The sequence below is a fragment of the Rhinoderma darwinii genome, chromosome 6 (assembly GCF_050947455.1).
Source record: "Rhinoderma darwinii isolate aRhiDar2 chromosome 6, aRhiDar2.hap1, whole genome shotgun sequence".
Lineage (NCBI taxonomy): Eukaryota > Metazoa > Chordata > Amphibia > Anura > Rhinodermatidae > Rhinoderma > Rhinoderma darwinii.
The window spans coordinates 37331111-37348575 of NC_134692.1; the positions used below are offsets into that span (position 1 = coordinate 37331111).

The 17465-nt window shown below is 40.7% G+C and overlaps 1 protein-coding gene and 1 pseudogene across 5 annotated transcripts in view; one reads left to right on the forward strand and one right to left on the reverse strand.

Annotated features, from left to right (window-relative positions):
* OSBPL6 (oxysterol binding protein like 6) overlaps window positions 1-17465 on the forward strand; it is a 169650-nt gene that overhangs the window by 92939 nt on the left and 59246 nt on the right. For all 5 annotated transcript variants that reach the window (XM_075829517.1, XM_075829516.1, XM_075829519.1 and 2 more), the window contains 2 exons: window positions 10379-10501; window positions 14770-14823. In XM_075829517.1, the coding sequence (XP_075685632.1) occupies window positions 10379-10501; window positions 14770-14823 (177 nt within the window). The remainder of the gene's footprint in view (window positions 1-10378; window positions 10502-14769; window positions 14824-17465) is intronic.
* On the reverse strand, window positions 3401-8186 carry LOC142656118 (U4/U6 small nuclear ribonucleoprotein Prp3 pseudogene; annotated as a pseudogene).

Genomic DNA, 17465 nt, shown 5'->3' on the forward strand with positions numbered 1-17465 from the left:
TCGACAGACAATACAAGACTGATGAGCTGAAGAGAGGAGAGCACGCTCTCCTCTCCACAGCTCTTACACTACCCGTAGCAGAGACACGCCCCCTTGCCAGTTCGACAGAAGACTAATCTTGAAAGCTGAAGAGTGAGAATGCGAGCGTGCGTGCGCACACTCTCTCTCCTCGCCCTTGCTGTAACACTGTCCATATCTGATTGGACAGTGTCACAGCCATAGTAACACGCCCCCTTGCCAGTACACGCCACGTTGACAGTTCAGGGGGTTATTTAAATATCGGGTGCCAAATATAACGGCACCAATATCGAAATAACGGAGGGAGGTATAAAAAAAAAAAAAGTAAAGTGCCCCAGGGTTTGTTCATCCCTCCCCATTACATGCTGCACTCAGCTGCACATGTATGGGGAGGTGAAAGGTTCTCTTTAAGGGGGGATTCACACGAGCGTGTATTCGGTCCGTGCGGGCCGCGTGGTTTTCACGCGGCACGCATGGACCAATACAAGTCTATGGGGCAGTACAGACTGTCCGTGCTTTTTGCGCAGCGTTTGTCTGCTGCGCAAAAAGCGCGACAGGTTCAATAACTCTGCGTATTTCGCGCATCACGCACCCATTGAAGTCAATGGGTGCGTGAAAACCACGCAGGTTGCACGGAAGCTCTTCCGTGCGAACCGACTGAAACAGCGCACCAGCTGTCAAAAGGATGAATGAAAACAGAAAAGCACCACGTTCTTTTCTGTTTCCGAACATCCAAACGGAGTGTCTTTGCGATGAGCGAAGCCGGACAAGCGAACCGAACTTCACCGGGTTCGGCCGAACTCGGCAAAAAAATTATCGGTACGCGACGTCAGGAGATAGTCACTGTCCATGGTGCTGAAAGAGTTAAACTGTTTCAGCACCATGGACAGTGACTTCCGATCCCAATATACATGAACCTGTAGAAAAAAAAAGTTCTGACTTACCGATAACTCCCGGCGTCTTCCTCCAGTCTGACCTCCCGGGATGACAATTCAGTCCAAGTGACAGCTCCAGCCAATCACAGGCCAAGCACAGGCTGCAGCGGTCACATGGACTGGCGCGTCATCCAGGGAGGTGGGGCCCGATGTCGAGAGGCGCGTCACCAAGGACGCGTCACCAAGGACGCGTCACCAAGGCAACGGCCGGGAAGTTCTCGGTAAGTACGAACTTTTTCTTTTTTTTCCACAGGTTTTTCGATATTGTGTTCGGCATTCACTGTCGAGGGTGCTGAAAGAGTTGGCTCTTTCAGCACCTTGGACAGTGACGGCCGTCGACTAGCCTCATCTCTATGATGGCGGCTGCGCGAAAATCACGCAGCCGCGCATCAGACACGGATGACACACGCAGCTGTCAAATGGTTTTTGCGCGCGCAAAACGCAGCGTTGTTTGCGCGCGCAAAAACGCAACGTCCGTCTGTATCTGCCCTAAGTCTGAGAAGAAAGGATGCTGGAAATTTCTGTCTCCCCTAATGCACATCTAAACAAGAGGTTCTGGTCAAAACATTAAATAACGGGGTTGCAATTTGGGCAGTTCCATATTATTTTCTTTAAAGTGGCATCAAAGTATGGCTTCTATAGAGCGGCACACCTTTATAGATTTAAAAAAACACTGCTAAAATGAATTGTAAATAGTTAAATGTTGTACCTGCTGCATGCAAATAAGGTATTATGCTAATAGAGGAGCACAGAGTTCATATGGCAATCCCTGGTTTATTTGCTTTGACTAAACCCTGGGTTAATTCAAATTGTGCATGCTATGTTTGTATGTTTGTCAACTCTATATGTTTATATATTCCATGTTGCTTTAGTTAAGTCTGTGATAAAAATATAAAGTCATAGAATTTTATTCAATACAGCAGTATATGATGTAAATTATATATTTAGATTCCTCGTCCCTTGTTTGGTAATGCTCCAGGGCTGTGAAGAGGGTGTGTCCTGTTCTTTCCACCTATTGGAGCCGTTCTGTCAACCAGATTTTAGGAAGCCTCCATCCTTACAGAATACACGTAATGTAAATGAAATTGACTTCTTGTACGTAGACTTCCTGCTGGACTTGTGCCAATCTAGACAGGATGAGTGGCAGTGTAAAGCATGGAGGGAGAACAGAGCTACGTTTTTAGTCACTCATCATACGTGTGCTCTGAGGAAAAAGAGCCAAAAATCAACGATACAGCCTACACTGAAGAAGATAGGAAGTCACTTTTATATAACGTTTTAAGAGCAAAACTGGAGGACGTTTATTTTAACTCATCGTCTACAGAACCAAAGGACCAAATTACATCCGGGTGTTACCATTCCTGTGGTCAAAGGGGTGTGTGTCTACACACTCTGTCCAATCACTGTTGAAAGTGGCAGACATAGGGACACACCCCCCAAATGGTAAAACCCAATTAATTCATAAATTTCTAGGAAGAATAACAGAGGAATGGCACAACGTAGAGTTCTAAGAAAAGCTGCTCCAGAATTGTTATATTTTAGGGAATACAATTATCTACTAAAACAGACATGTCTGGAGAGCTGATAGGTCCTCTTTAACATAATGTGTCCTCAGTGGTGCGTGTCATATATAACATACAGATCACAAAACATGGCCTGCTTGGACACAGTTTAGTGTCCACACATACAAGCTGGCAGAATCCATGACACTAATACACCCCCGTGTGCACCCACGCCAAGGTGCCTAATAAATAACCAATGATCCAGGAGCCAGAGGACCAGACAGCTAGTCAACTGTGATGACGTCATCATAACGTCTGTGGACTTCAGTCCAATCACGGATTGCTTGTAGATGGGTTGGGTCGTTGCATCTCAAGTAAAAACTGTGTAGTGTAGCTATGAACTCATGAATTGACAATGAAAAGGCAAAAGCAGAATTAACACGTCCTCCGGCTTTTATTGAGCTAGGCACTGGGGAACTAGAAGAACCGGTCACACACCAACTACCCTCGTAGTATAGTACTGACATGTTCCAAAATTAACAAAGAGACACCAAGTTATCAGGGGGTAAGATTAGCATAATATCCTCCAAACTTTTTCTCATTAGAAGGGCTGTCCCAGAAAAAAAAACTGCTTCCAATCCTGACTTGGTCCCAGGTATCCAGTGGAGAGGTGGCTTCACATGTGTAGTCACTCTCCATGGCACTGAATTGGATTTGGGAGTCTGAGTCCGAGCACTGTGGGATTTCATAATTGTCATTCATTTTAATGGAGATCAATTAATACATTTAATTTAAACAGGGAAAATTAATGCCACATATAATGGCTGTATGCTGGTTATTAAAACCATTCATACCTGAAAGTTCGGTCTCTATGGTTTTATATTATTTATTTTAACAATTTATTTTTTTATGAGCAAGACATGTATTAATGAATGAATATCCCTATTACCAGAAGAGCAAGCACTTTCCATCTACTTTGGCAAGATATGCCAGACAGTTTAGGATGACCAGGATATCTTCCACGTTATCATTTGGCATAAACATAGTTACCATCTTGCTCATGAAATTGTAGATCATTAAAGGAGGAAAGTTCCAGCAGTTCTCTCCTTCATGATCCCATGGGTGTTGAGTAGGTATTCTGTAAAGTAGGGATGCACTGTGGGGTCATAGCCGAACTTTTTCAACTAATTATAGCGTAACTCTACGCCAGCTGGTGTAGATTTCCCTTTCTAGCGCACAGATCGCCAGGTATGCGCTTAATTTATTAATAGACGTGCACCTCTAAATGAATTAGGCGCATCTTACTCCAGTGCTCTTTAGATTAAGACTGGTGTACCGGCTTAATAAAAATCCAATTGTGACTATACGCTGGATATAGAGACTAGAGGGAAAACTAATGATAACATAAGCAGGAAGCATAGTTATAACTAAAATAATTACTACTCTCTGTATTAATCATATAGAAGCCACAAAAAATACTCCATTAAGGTGGCATTTGTCCCCGTTGAAACAAAAAAAGATGTACCCAGAATACTTGGGCATGTGTTGGAAAAAATGTAATGTAATAGCAAACTTAAAACATATGTGGTGGGATTTTCCCAAAATTAATCATTTTTGGAAAGAGGTTTTTACTCTTATATCCCAAATTTGTAGGCAAGTTATAGCACCTTCACCTGAGTTGGGGATTTTGAATATATTTTTTTAAAGTATTCCTTTAGAGTGCCGATGGATAGCTAATCAGATCTTAATTGCTGCAAGATCATTAATAGCCTCAAACTGGAAAGGACATAAAAATATGACTATTCAGATGGTAATTGCCAAAGTGAATCAATGCTATACCTATGAAGCGTGTTTACCGGATAGTGGAATACAAAATTTTCAACAAACTGTTAGAAAATGGTCTGGATGGCTACTCCTGATGGACTCAGACTCCGAGTCAGGAAATAACTGATATGTTTTACCATGTATAGTGTAATTATGGTCTTCTTTATCTATTTATTTTCTTTCTTTTTCTTTCCTTTCTTTTCTTTTCTTTTTCTTTTCTTTTCTTTTCTTTTCTTTTTCTTTCTTTCTTTATTTCTTTCTTTCTTCCTTCCTCTCTCTTCCTCTCTCTTCCTCTTTCTCCTTCTTTTTTTTTTCTCTCTTTTTTTCTGGGAGGGTCTTGATGTGGGGTTAGAGGAGATATTTCATAGCATTATTATGCTATTGTAATGGATCTAAAATGTTTTGGAATATAGTAAATATGACTAAAATTACAGTGCTCCAGCACTGGTTTAAAAAAAGAAATAAATAAAATAAAGGAAGAACTAGTACAATCTGCTTACTGATATAAATAAGAGTGTATTGTATTAATGTGACTGCTACTGGAGAGGAGTATAATTTGCACATTGGTCTAATCATTATTAGACTCTAATGTATCCCAATGTTCTCGAACTTGAAAAGGATTGTAAGAAATTTGTTTACTGTGAGGAAGCAAAGTAAAAGCTATTACGTTTCAAAGACTACTACTATTATTATAAGTTCTTCATTAAAGATAAGGTGTAATACAGTTGGAGTCATCTGATTCTCATTGTCTACGACTACAACCCTTTATTGATCCTCTACCACAGTACTAGAACTGGACATGTGGTCACTTTCTCCTCTATATTGGCCACTTGGTATCCATAAAGAGGTTTACATTGTGGAAAGATAGCACAAAGAATCCTGTGGTCCAGCCGATATTACAAATGATTACAAATGATTTGCGGATATTGTGGAACTTTTTCAGGATCTAGGGCGGGAGACCGTCTGCTGTTTTTTCATTTAATCTTTAGTGACCAGATGTGGCAGTGAGTCCCTCTGCCATTTTTCATCTTTGTTGTCCTTTTAACTTCTTTGTCACCTTGCAGAGGAGAGACTTCGAGCTCTTCTCTTATAGTCTCTAAGTGTATGTCCCAGCTCCAGGATCCTCTGCATTAGATCCATCACCTTACATAGTTCAGCATTTTCATTTTGCAGATGTTCAGCTTCAGCAGTTAAGGCATCTATGTCTTCAGTCTTAAGAATATCAAGGTCATTGTCTATGGTGTTATTTTCATAAGCTCCTGAAGACATCCACTCAATATCTGGTATTTCTCCTTCCCTGATCTTTTTTGGGGCGATGAGTGACAGTCAGGTGGATGACTGGATACCAGTTTTCTTTGCTGCGTGGTATATTTTTTCTTGTCATTTCTCTAGCTGAGCCTTTTTCCTTCATGTCGGGCAATTTTCTCAAATTGTCCTTTATCGTAGAACTTGAAGAAATATTTTGCCATTGTGCGGACGCAATGGACAAGCGATGGTCACAGAAAGTGTTAGACTCCATATGCTCTGAAGATTTATCCTCCAGCTATTGCTTGAACTGATCACTTTTCACACCTGAGATGTTGGCTTTTATTGTCCGCATACGATGGGTCAGCTCAATCTCTTTCCCCATGGCATCTACAGTGCGACCCTGGTATTCCAGAATAGGAGGAATGGGTTTCAAGCTCTACTGGTTTTTCAGCTCCTCTTTCGGAGGGGGAATTTTCATGGCTTGAAGGTTGTCCAAACCGAATATGTTTGTAGTTCCAGTGAGAGTTGTGCTTGAAGTGGAGCTGCTTTCCTAGCCTTTTCAATGGCATCGTTGATGAAAGTGGCAACTTGGGAAGACTAGATAGCATTCCCTCATTGGGAATACATGGCATGTGTGGAAGAAACGTAAGGCAACGCAGGAGGAGTGCCCAATCTCAGCTGTTTTTTTCTCTCCTCTGTCTGGTTGTGACTTCCATCATCTGCCTAATCTTCAGTTTGGTCAGAATATCTGGGCTCTTAGAAGGGGACCCAGGGATCACTTCTGGTTCTGCTACTTCTTCAAAGCACGGGGTCAACTTTTTCTTTGAATTAGAAGAATCTATTGCAAGTTCTGGATAATCCCCAAACACTTCCTTAATTTCCCTCTACCTGCTTTTGTGGCTGCTCGATCTGGAGAGTTGGGAGCCTGACTTTCCATGACAGCATCATAAAGCTTGACCATAAAATGCAGCGTGGAGTCATCTAGAAAGGGCTACAAACCATCTGCAGCCTTCTTCCCGACAAAGTTTTGGGGAACTGTGACTACACTCTTGAGAACCCGAGCGCTTCTTTTACAGCTTTCTCTATCCATGGCTTTAGATCATCGCGTTCCCGCCTTTATGTTTACACGGTGAAGGATGCTCTAATCCCACAGCGCCTTTCCGCAGATGTGGCTTCCCCCCTTGTTTGCTGTGATTACCGCACTGAGACTAACGGAGACTAAACGTCAGACCGGATCTGGAAGCAGAGTGAGAATGCAGCCTGGCACACTTACAATGTCTCCATGGTTATGTAAGGTTTAAGAAACTCAGAATGCTCCTTTTGCTGTTAGAGACTTTGGGTAAAAAGGATTCTTGCACCATAGAGTGTGATGGCATATTGCTATGATATACCATCACTTTCTGATTAGTGGTGTCTAACTGTCAAGATCCTCACAATCCTAAGAATGAAGAGACTGCAGCATTTGCTAAATGTTGCTGCTCCTTCCGTTTTTCCCTTACTTGAATGGAGCTTTGCTTCAGTTCCCTGCACAGCAGGTGGCCGAGAGTGCTACTGTGAATGTGAAATGCTGAAGGGACCTAGTTCCCAGGATCAGCGGGGGTCCCAGAGGTTGGATACCCACTGATCATAATGTTGTGGTGTATATATTAGCGATATGCCATAACATTACAAGACTTTACAGTCTTGTAGTGTTATGGCATATCGCTAATATGTACACCACAATAATCACCTCTATAATAAAAAAAATGCAAAGTGCTTCTTTAATACCGGCCCTTCGTAACTGTGTTGATCCAGAATAACGTATAAACAAAACCACAGCAAATGAGATGTGATTTTGAGTTCATGGTGAGCAGGCAGGGTCGATTCCCTAAACCCGTTATCCTATGTGCTTCATTTACTTATTTTTAGTAGCAAGATATACAATAAAAGAGGTGATGCAAGCCATTCTTCTCAATGTGCATACATAAACAGCTGACCATACCGCACATGAACACAACCGTAATACTTCGAAGAGATCTCTATTAGATATGTCCACATCAATTTAAAGACTCGAGAATCTGAAGTTGACATAGGAAATCTGATGTTGCATAGTGAGTTTTTCTTAATTTCCCAACAGACCATCTTAATAGGGGCACTGTCTTCTATTAGGACCAATAATTCATGGTTTAACGGGAGAGGTTTTGATAGGAGGTCCTATTTATGCACTTGTACCGCTGCATCTTCTCCACATGTTGTGTACATCAGTAACATATGTTTGTGACCTTACATTGTGCACTAACCTTCTGTTCCCTCTGAATTGATATACTAGAATGTAGGTTTTGTCCTCTTAGGATGGTCACTGTTGATTATTTCTGATATGTTATTTCATGGGTATTCTGAAGCAATATGTGTGACATTAATTGCCCAGGAAGCTTAAGGTGAAAAATTACTTTTCTAAAAACAGAGCGAAGTAATGGATTTATTTAATGGACATTCCCATAAGTTTTTTTTTTTTTTTTTGGCATATCCACAGGATTTGCCCGGAATGTATGATAGGCGCCTGACCCAGAGGTATCCACATGCCTGCAGGCAGCGGCCAGCAGCCCCCTCGCTAGACTGGGCAGGGGTTGGGGGACCCTCACCTATCAGACATTCATGGCATATACTTTGGATTTGCCATAAATGTCTGAGATGGAAATACTACCCCTTCAATTTTTGGGTCCCAGTTGAATGTATTGTTTGTTTACAAAGTAGTTTGTTACAAGAATTTCTAGTACTTTCAGTCTTAGGAGTGTAAAAAGCAAACATGGGGACCCATAGCAAAGCTTGGAATGGGGCCGAACACCACCATGATCGCCTTCAGCAGCAACTGAGGTCATAATATAAGCAGCCTATAACTAGCCCATTTTTATAACCAGCCAAATACAACATAGCAGCAGCCTAGCATTACCAGGGTGGGAAAGGCCACAGTTTTTGGGCTTTCCCAGCCTTATAATACCAGCCTGTGGCTGCTATAGTGCCCCTCCATCACTACAGATGGTCGTGTACTGGATCATACCCGGCTCTTCCCTGTACCCCTGGTGGCAGTGGGTACCGGGGTAATAATAGGGGTTAGTGTTCGCCTTTTCATGGCTAACATTAAGCCCCGCCTTAGTAATGGACGTTGTCAATCACCCAGCAGCCATTACTAAGGCGGTAGTAATAAAGCTTAGAAAAATACAGACATAGAAAAAAATATTTTATTGAAATAAAAAAATCCCACACAACTCTCATTAACCATTTTATTGAGAATAAAAAAAACGTCGTTATCGAAGTAGTCCTCGAATCCGACGTAGTCCAACAACCGAACTTGTAAAAAAACACAAACATACAAAAATAATTAGTAACGCATAAAAAAGCGAAACAATTCTTATACTTAAATTTCCTGGATCCAGCGCTAGAGTCTCAATGTCAGCGAGCTGGGCCCTATATCTAATTCTATCATGTGTGATAGTGTCTGCTGAGCCAATGGATCTAATCCTATCCATAGCTATAGGGTCATAGTGCTATAGATATGCTGTTTCCTATTTACACATATACATACACGGGGGGTATATGTATTGGGGCTATTTTTCCTGAAGTTTAAAGACCTTAGTGACGTCCCTGGCTGCTGGTTTTGCATCGTTGTCACTTAGGAGACCCAGCAATGCAGCGGAGAGCTGCGGGCCGTCAGCCATGAGAAGTTTGGGGGGGCCTAAGAAGAACCTTTGCATCGAAGCCCATGAGCCTTTAGCTACACCCCTGCCTAGGTCTATCTTATGAACATCTATTTTCGGAATACTACTTTAATAAACTAGTGCATCTATTTTCCATTACATGCAAAAGCTACAAATCACTTATTATATTTCTTGAAAACTGTGTGTTGGCATTGCATTGTTCAACTCCTTACTCCTTCTCAACATATCCACTATGTATAAAGGATTGGATTTTCATAATTTCTCAGCTCTCAACTATGAGTCATTTCCTTCATCGAGAAAGTATCAAGAGCAAGTATCTAGAACTAAACAATGTAAGACGTGAAATAGTCAGTCAAGGCGCCTATGTTAACGGAGAATCAGCAGTTTGACTGGAATATAAATTAAGTCTTTTTAATACATGTCCTGGTATTCTGGGATGGATTTCTCAAATAGAAATTACAAACCGCAGTAATCTTGGCTGATGGCAATGACCTGTAGATACATAATAACTGGGAGTTGAAACCTTTGAAACCATTAATATCTGAGTAGTGGGGTTCAACTATTAGGACCCCCTTGTCACAAGAATGGGGAAGTCTGGTGAAGAGTTTGCTGCCAATCCTTTTACTGTTGTCTGAAACCAAGCCAGAACTGACCAAGTGTAAAGGAAAAAGTCAAAGAGACTGCTATCAGGGGAGTAGCTATAGGGGGCTGCAGAGGTAGCCATCGCACCCAGACTCTGGTGCCTGAGGGGACCCAAAGGCTACTGTGCCACATAAGAAGACACCAGTATTATGAATGGCACGTGGTATGTGGGGGGGGGCCTGTTAAAGATTTTGCATTTGGGAGCAGGAGCTTCAGGTTATGCCTCATGCTTCACCTTGCTCTGTATCTCCTTTTTTTTATATATATAGGTATCAATGGGGTTGCAGTGGTTAAACCGTCGCAAATCAGACGGTGTCATATCCTAACAAAATGCCAAGTTTGTTGTGGGAAAACCGCATTAAGATACCTTTTGGACATTAACATTTTAAGTCACAATTAATTTTCTGCCTATAGATAATGCAACGGTAAAGAGTACCCGATATAATCTTGTGCTGTGTAGTAGTACCTTTGTGTGATAACATCCGTGTTTTTTGTTTGGTTTTTTTTCTATCAGGAAGGAGACAGCTGGGAAATCATAGAGGGACTGAAGATAGGACAGACAAGTGTCCAGAAACCTGAAAAACATGAAGGATTCATGCTAAAGAAAAGAAAATGGCCACTGAAAGGATGGCATAAAGTAAGTGCCTGGACTTATTGTATCAATTATACAAGAATTAGAAATGTTAAAATTTGCAACAGTCATGGCATTAATGCCGAACCAAAACTGTATAGCCAACATCTGCAACCGACAGGTACACCACATCCAGGAGTTCAGCGGGGGTTAATAAAATTATAGGCTTAAAAGTAACGAAGTTCTGCTTTGTGTATATTATATGTGCGGTTCCTGATTTGTTCTGCTGATCCGTCTATAGTTTGCTTCCTTTTTCCTTAAGATTGGAGGTATCATATGCAGACACCCAATCCACAGTTCTGGCATTACCTTTACATCATTAAGACATCAGCATCCAAGCACTTAAAGAGGCTCTGTCACCACATTATAAGTGCCCTATCTCCTATATAAGGAGATCGGCGCTGTAATGTAGGTGACAGCAGAGTTTTTTATTTAAAAAAAGATCTATTTTCACAACGTTAGGAGCGATTTTGGTTTATGCTAATGAGCTTTCTTAATGCCCAAGTGGGCGTATTTTTACTTTCGACCAAGTGGGCATTGTACAGAGGAGTGTATGACGCTGACCAATCGGCATCATGCACTCCTCTCCATTCATTTACACTGCACGAGCGATATAGATATATCACTATGTGCAGCTACATACACAAGCCCTAACATTTCTAGTGTCCTGATAATGAATACACATGACCATCCAGCCTGGACGTCATGTGTACTCAGAATCCTGATACTTCTGAATCTTTTTTGTGAGATTCCGGCAAGTGAAACGAAATCTCGCGAGATTATGGAGGTAAACGAGATTTCGTTTTACTTGCCGGAATCTCACAAAAAAGATTCAGAAGTGTCAGGATTCTGAATACACATGACGTCCAGGCTGGATGGTCATGTGTATTCATTATCAGGACACTGTAGTAATGTTAGTGTTTGTGTATGTAGCTGCACATAGTGATATAACTATATCGCTAGTGCAGTGTAAATGAATGGAGAGGAGTGCATGATGCCGATTGGTCAGCGTCATACACTCCTCTGTACAACGCCCACTTGGTTGAAAGTAAAAATACGCCCACTTGGGCATTAAGAAAGCTCATTAGCATAAACCAAAATCGCTCCTAACGTTGTGAAAATAGATCGTTTTTTTAAATAAAAAGCACTGCTGTCACCTACATTACAGCGCCGATCTCCTTATATAGGAGATAAGGCACTTATAATGTGGTGACAGAGTCTCTTTAAAGCAATTTATTCCATCTTCTTGCTTGACTATAAAATAATGATTTAGCTTATTAAAGAGGGGCCCATCACCTCTCCTGACATGTCTATTTTAGTACATACAGTATTGAGCAAAAGTTTTAGGCAGTTGTGGAAAAACTCTGCAAAATAAGAATGTTTTCAAAAATATAAGTGTTAATAGTTTGTGTTTGCATTTTGTACATTGCTAAAAAAAAAAAAAAAAAGTGAAAGAACAGAGAAGAAATCTAGATCAAATCAATATTTGGTGTGACCACCCTTTACTTTCAAAACAGTATCAATTCTTCTAGGAACACTAGCACACCGTTTTTGAAGGAACTCTGCAGGGAGGTTGCTCCAAACATTTAGGAGAACTAACCCCAGGTCTTCTGTAGATATAGGCTTCCTCAAATCCTTTTGTCTCCATGTAATCCCAGAAAAACTCGATGATGTTGAGATCAGGGCTCTGTGGGGGCCATATCATCACTTCCAGGGCTCCTTGTTCTTCTTTACGCTGAAGATAGTTCTTAATGACATTGAGTGTATGTTTGGGTTCGTTGTACTGCTGCAGAATAAATTTGGAGCCAATCAGACGCCTCCCTGATGGTATTGCATGATGGATGATTATCTGCCTGTATTTCTCAGCATTGAGGACACCATTAATTCTCACCAATTCCAAAACTCCTTTGCAGAAATGCAGCCCCAAACTTGCAAGAAATCTCTACCATGCTTCACTGTTGCCTGCAGACACTCATTATTGTACTGCTCTCCAGCCTTTCGGCGAACAAACTGCCTTCTGTTACAGCCAAATATTTAACATTTTGACTTATCAGTCCAGAGCACCTGCTGCTATTTTTCTGCACCCCAGTTGCTATGTTTTCGTTCATAGTTGAGTCACTTGGCATTGTTTCCACATCGTAGGTATAGCTTTTTGACTGCAATTCTTCCATGAAGACCACTTCTGGCCAGACTTCTCCGAACAGTAGATGGGTGTGCCTGGGTCCCACTGCTTTCTGACAGTTCTGAGCTGATGGCACTACTGGACATCTTCCGGTTTTTTAATCCACCTACATATGAAAATGATGATCATTGTATATCTATAACTACATTGTGTCTTGTTGCTGTGCTCAGTCTTGCCATGGTAGACCTGTGACATGAAACTGTCTTCCACAACCTCACCTTTGTAGCAGAGTTTGGCTGTTCCTTACAAAGTTTTAAGCCTCCTACACAGCTGTTTCCGTTAGTTATTGACTATGTATCAACTTACATATGGAAATGATGATAATTATCACCTGTTTGGTGTAATTGGTTAATCAAACACCTGACTATAACCCTATATACAGTGAAGGAAATAAGTATTTGATCCCTTGCTGATTTTGTAAGTTTGCCCACTGTCAAAGACATGAACAGTCTAGAATTTTTAGGCTAGGTTAATTTTACCAGTGAGAGATAGATTATATATAAAAAAAAAAAAAAGAAGAAAATCACAGTCAAAATTATATATATTTATTTGCATTGTGCACAGAGAAATACGTATTTGATCCCCTACCAACCATTAAGAGTTCAGCCTCCTCCAGACCAGTTACACGCTCCAAATCAACTTGGTGCCTGCATTAAAGAAAGCTGTCTTACATGGTCACCTGTGTAAAGACTCCTGTCCACAGACTCAATTAATCAGTCTGACTCTAACCTCTACAACATGGGCAAGACCAAAGAGCTTTCTAAGGATGTCAGGGACAAGATCATAGACCTGCACAAGGCTGGCATGGGCTACAAAACCATAAGTAAGACGCTGGGTGAGAAGGAGTCAACTGTTGGTGCAATAGTAAGAAAATGGAAGACATACAAAATGACTGTCAATCGACATCGATCTGGGGTTCCATGCAAAATCTCACCTCGTGGGGTATCCTTGAACCTGAGGAAGGTGAGAGCTCAGCCGAAAACTACACGGGGGGAACTTGTTAATCATCTCAAGGCAGCTGGGACCACAGTCACCAAGAAAACCATTGGTAACACATTACGCCGTAATGGATTAAAATCCTGCAGTGCCCGCAAGGTCCCCCTGCTCAAGAAGGCACATGTACAGGCCCGTCTGAAGTTTGCAAATGAACATCTGGATGATTCTGAGAGTGATTGGGAGAAGGTGCTGTGGTCAGATGAGACTAAAATTGAGCTCACGGCATTAACTCAATTCGCCGTGTTTGGAGGAAGAGAAATGCTGCCTATGACCCAAAGAACACCGTCCCCATTGTCAAGCATGGAGGTGGAAACATTATGTTTTGGGGGAGTTTCTCTGCTAAGGGCACAGGACTACTTCACCGCATCAATGGGAGAATGGATGGAGCCATGTACCGTCAAATCCTGAGTGACAAACTCCTTCCCTCCACCAGGACATTAAAAATGGCTCGTGGCTGGGTCTTCCAGCACGACAATGACCCGAAAACATCCAGCCAAGGCAACAAAGGAGTGGCTAAAAAGAAGCACATTAAGGTCATGGAGTGGCCTAGCCAGTCTCCAGACCTTAATCCCATCGAAAACTTATAGAGGGAGCTGAAGATCCGAGTTGCCAAGCGACAGCCTCGAAATCTTAATGATTTACAGATGATCTGCAAAGAGGAGTGGGCCAAAATTCCATCTAACATGTGTGCAAACCTCATCATGAACTACAAAAAATGTCTGACTGCTGTGCTTGCCAACAAGGGTTTTGCCACCAAGTATTAAGTCTTGTTTGCCAAAGGGATCAAATACTTATTTCTCTGTGCACAATGCAAATAAATATATATAATTTTGACTATGTGATTTTCTTGTTTTTTTTTAATATAATCTAACTCTAGACTGTTCATGTCTTTGACAGTGGGCAAACTTACAAAATCAGCGAGGGATCAAATACTTATTTCCTTCACTGTGTGTGTGTGTGTGTGTGTGTGTGTGTGTGTGTGTATATATATATATATGTCATTTAAAAATAATGATGGCCCAAACAAGGTGTAAACCTAGCCTTATACTGTATTTTATTATTCCATTTCCTTTACATTATTTATATTTTATTACAGAGATTTTTCGTCTTAGAAAATGGTATATTGAAGTATTCCAAATCCCCTATTGATGTAAGTACTTTAGTTGGTATTTAATACTGAATACTTGATATTTCATTATCATTAGTTAAACGCTTTGGTTTTATTAGGGGTCTTTCCCATCTTTGATATATATGGCATATCCGCAGGATGACCGATAGAAGCGGGTACGATAGATATGCGTCTCAGCACTTGGACCCACACCTATCTCTAGAACGGGGCCCCTAAGTTACGAGTTGGCTGAAAGTATGGAAACAGCCGAGTTTGCTGAGCTACACTGTTTCTGTATCTTCCATAGAGGTAAACAGGATTTACTAGAGTTATGGAAATAGCGTAGCTCGTAGTGCTACGCTTTTTCTGTAACTCCCATTCACTTCTATGGGAGTTACAGAAACAGCGTAGCTCAGCTGTTTCCGTACTTCTGGCCACCACCTAACTCAGTGGTCGGAGCCCATTGACTGCTGGAGAAAGTGGGACGAGGTTCAGGGTTCTCCGTATCAGTTATAGGTGCTGATCCGAGAGTTGGAACCCGCATCTATTGGACATTTGATGGGAATACTGCTTTAATTTTGTCCACAAGATGCAGATGGACTAGCATCTGACAGAAAGCCTAATTTACTGAAGAAACTTTAAAAGAGCTTTGAAGATGAAGATCTGTGGATGGAAATACTACAGAAAAAGTCTGGTTATCCCTCCATAGTGAGGGGAATTGTTAAGTTCCTGGCTTAGCTCACAACATCTGTAAAGTTCTACTCAGCAGAAAGCAATAGAGGATTTTAGTACCATGTGTTCTGTACATGGAAATTACAGACAAATAACTTTTTTCTTTAAAAAAAATCTTTTTATTAATTTTTCATAAATTAAAAACCATGTACAAACAAAATAATTTTTGTAGTTAAATCGTACAGACAGCCTAATAAGTTGGTGAGCGCCTCATAGCAAAGTGAAATAAAGAAAACGTGCAAATCTGCTGCGACTGCAAAGCAAATGCAAAAAAACATAAACATACAGCAGCACTCTGTGGGTACTTCAAAATATGCAAACACTAAATATTTGAATTACTATACTATAAAGAGTGTCTGTCAGCTCTGCTGACATATCTGTGTTAGTAAATACATGTAGTTCCCATGAAATAACAATACTGGTACATATTTTCTTAGAACAATTGTGCTGTTTCTCTGTTGTTCCTCTTAGAAATTTATAAATAAATTGTCAACTGGGTGTTACTATTTGCCTTGTCAAAGGGGTTTGTCCCTACACAGTCGAACTCTGTCTGCACTGATTGGACAACCCCCAACTGGAAACACCCACTTGTCAATTTATTAATTTATTTCTAGGAGGAATAACAGAGTAATAACACAACATACAGTTCTAAGAAAAGATGCTCCAGAATTGTTATTTCATGGGAATACAATTATTTACTAAAACAGACATGTCAGGAGAGGTGACAGGTCCTCTTTAAGTAAACACGGGCATTCACTGTGAAATAAGTGCTATAGTTTTTGTTCTTAGAACTCTGGTTTTGCTGTTTTTATGTTCCTATGTTATTCCTCCTGGAAATTTAAGAAAAAATTGAATGCTGGGCATTACTATTCCCCTCGTCAAAGGGGTGTGTCCCTATACAGACTCACTCTCTCAGCACTGATTGGACAGGAAAACCTTTCTTTTGCACTTATTTAAAACAGCCATGGACAGGTAGAATTAAACAACTAAAACAGAAACCGTCTTACATTCACCAATTATGCAATATTGATGTCCCAATGTTTTCTATATTCATGGAACTGCGTAATAGATGTTACTATGGTGTATGCTGTTCCTATTACGAATCGTATTATTGTTACTTATTGTACCCTGTCCAATGTTCGTGGACAATTGTTCTTATATTTGTTTTGAAAAAGAAAAACTATTGAAATCCTAAAACGGAGGCAGTCGTCTTTCCATCTTTACAGTTTATACATAGAATTACCGTGAGCAAAAAGTTGATTAAAGCTGGACATACATATTGGATTGAGTTTTACCTCAATGCAATCATATGTTTAATGGTTTGTAAGTAAAATCCCACCATCAAAATGACAGTCTGAATTCGCAGATCAAGGACATGGTTTAAAATATAAATGTAGTTTTAAAAAAAAAAAAAGAAGTACTGTGCAAAGTGGCGAACGATCAGTCATAATCGGCAAATCCCAATTAAATACACACCGTTTTAGCCGCTGATCAGCTGAAAAAAATCCAACATGACCTATGACCTTTTTTATGATTTGTGTAAAATTTACTGGGATTAAAATTATGGATCAAAATGGCCAATAGTGCCCCTTTTGTCTGACTTTCAACTAGTGTGAAATGCCAGCTTAACCTTATAAATGTATTTCATTACTTATCTGGCACTGATCATCAAGTTACAGCCTGTACTATAGTCCAAGAACTGCATCACATTACTGCTGGTTCTCATTGGAAATAGTGGATATGCTTGTCAACACACACATCCCTGACAGGTTAGCAGAGCTCTTATCACGTATTATTTTTTTCTAAATTTATTTACTGTACAATGCCTGTCATAAAAACTTCACTTCTCCAAATCATCAGAGTAGACATTGAGCAAGTAAGAAATACTGAGAGAGTTCAGCTCTGAAGCCTGGGGAATTGTTAATGCAGCTCTGGACTATAATACAGACTGT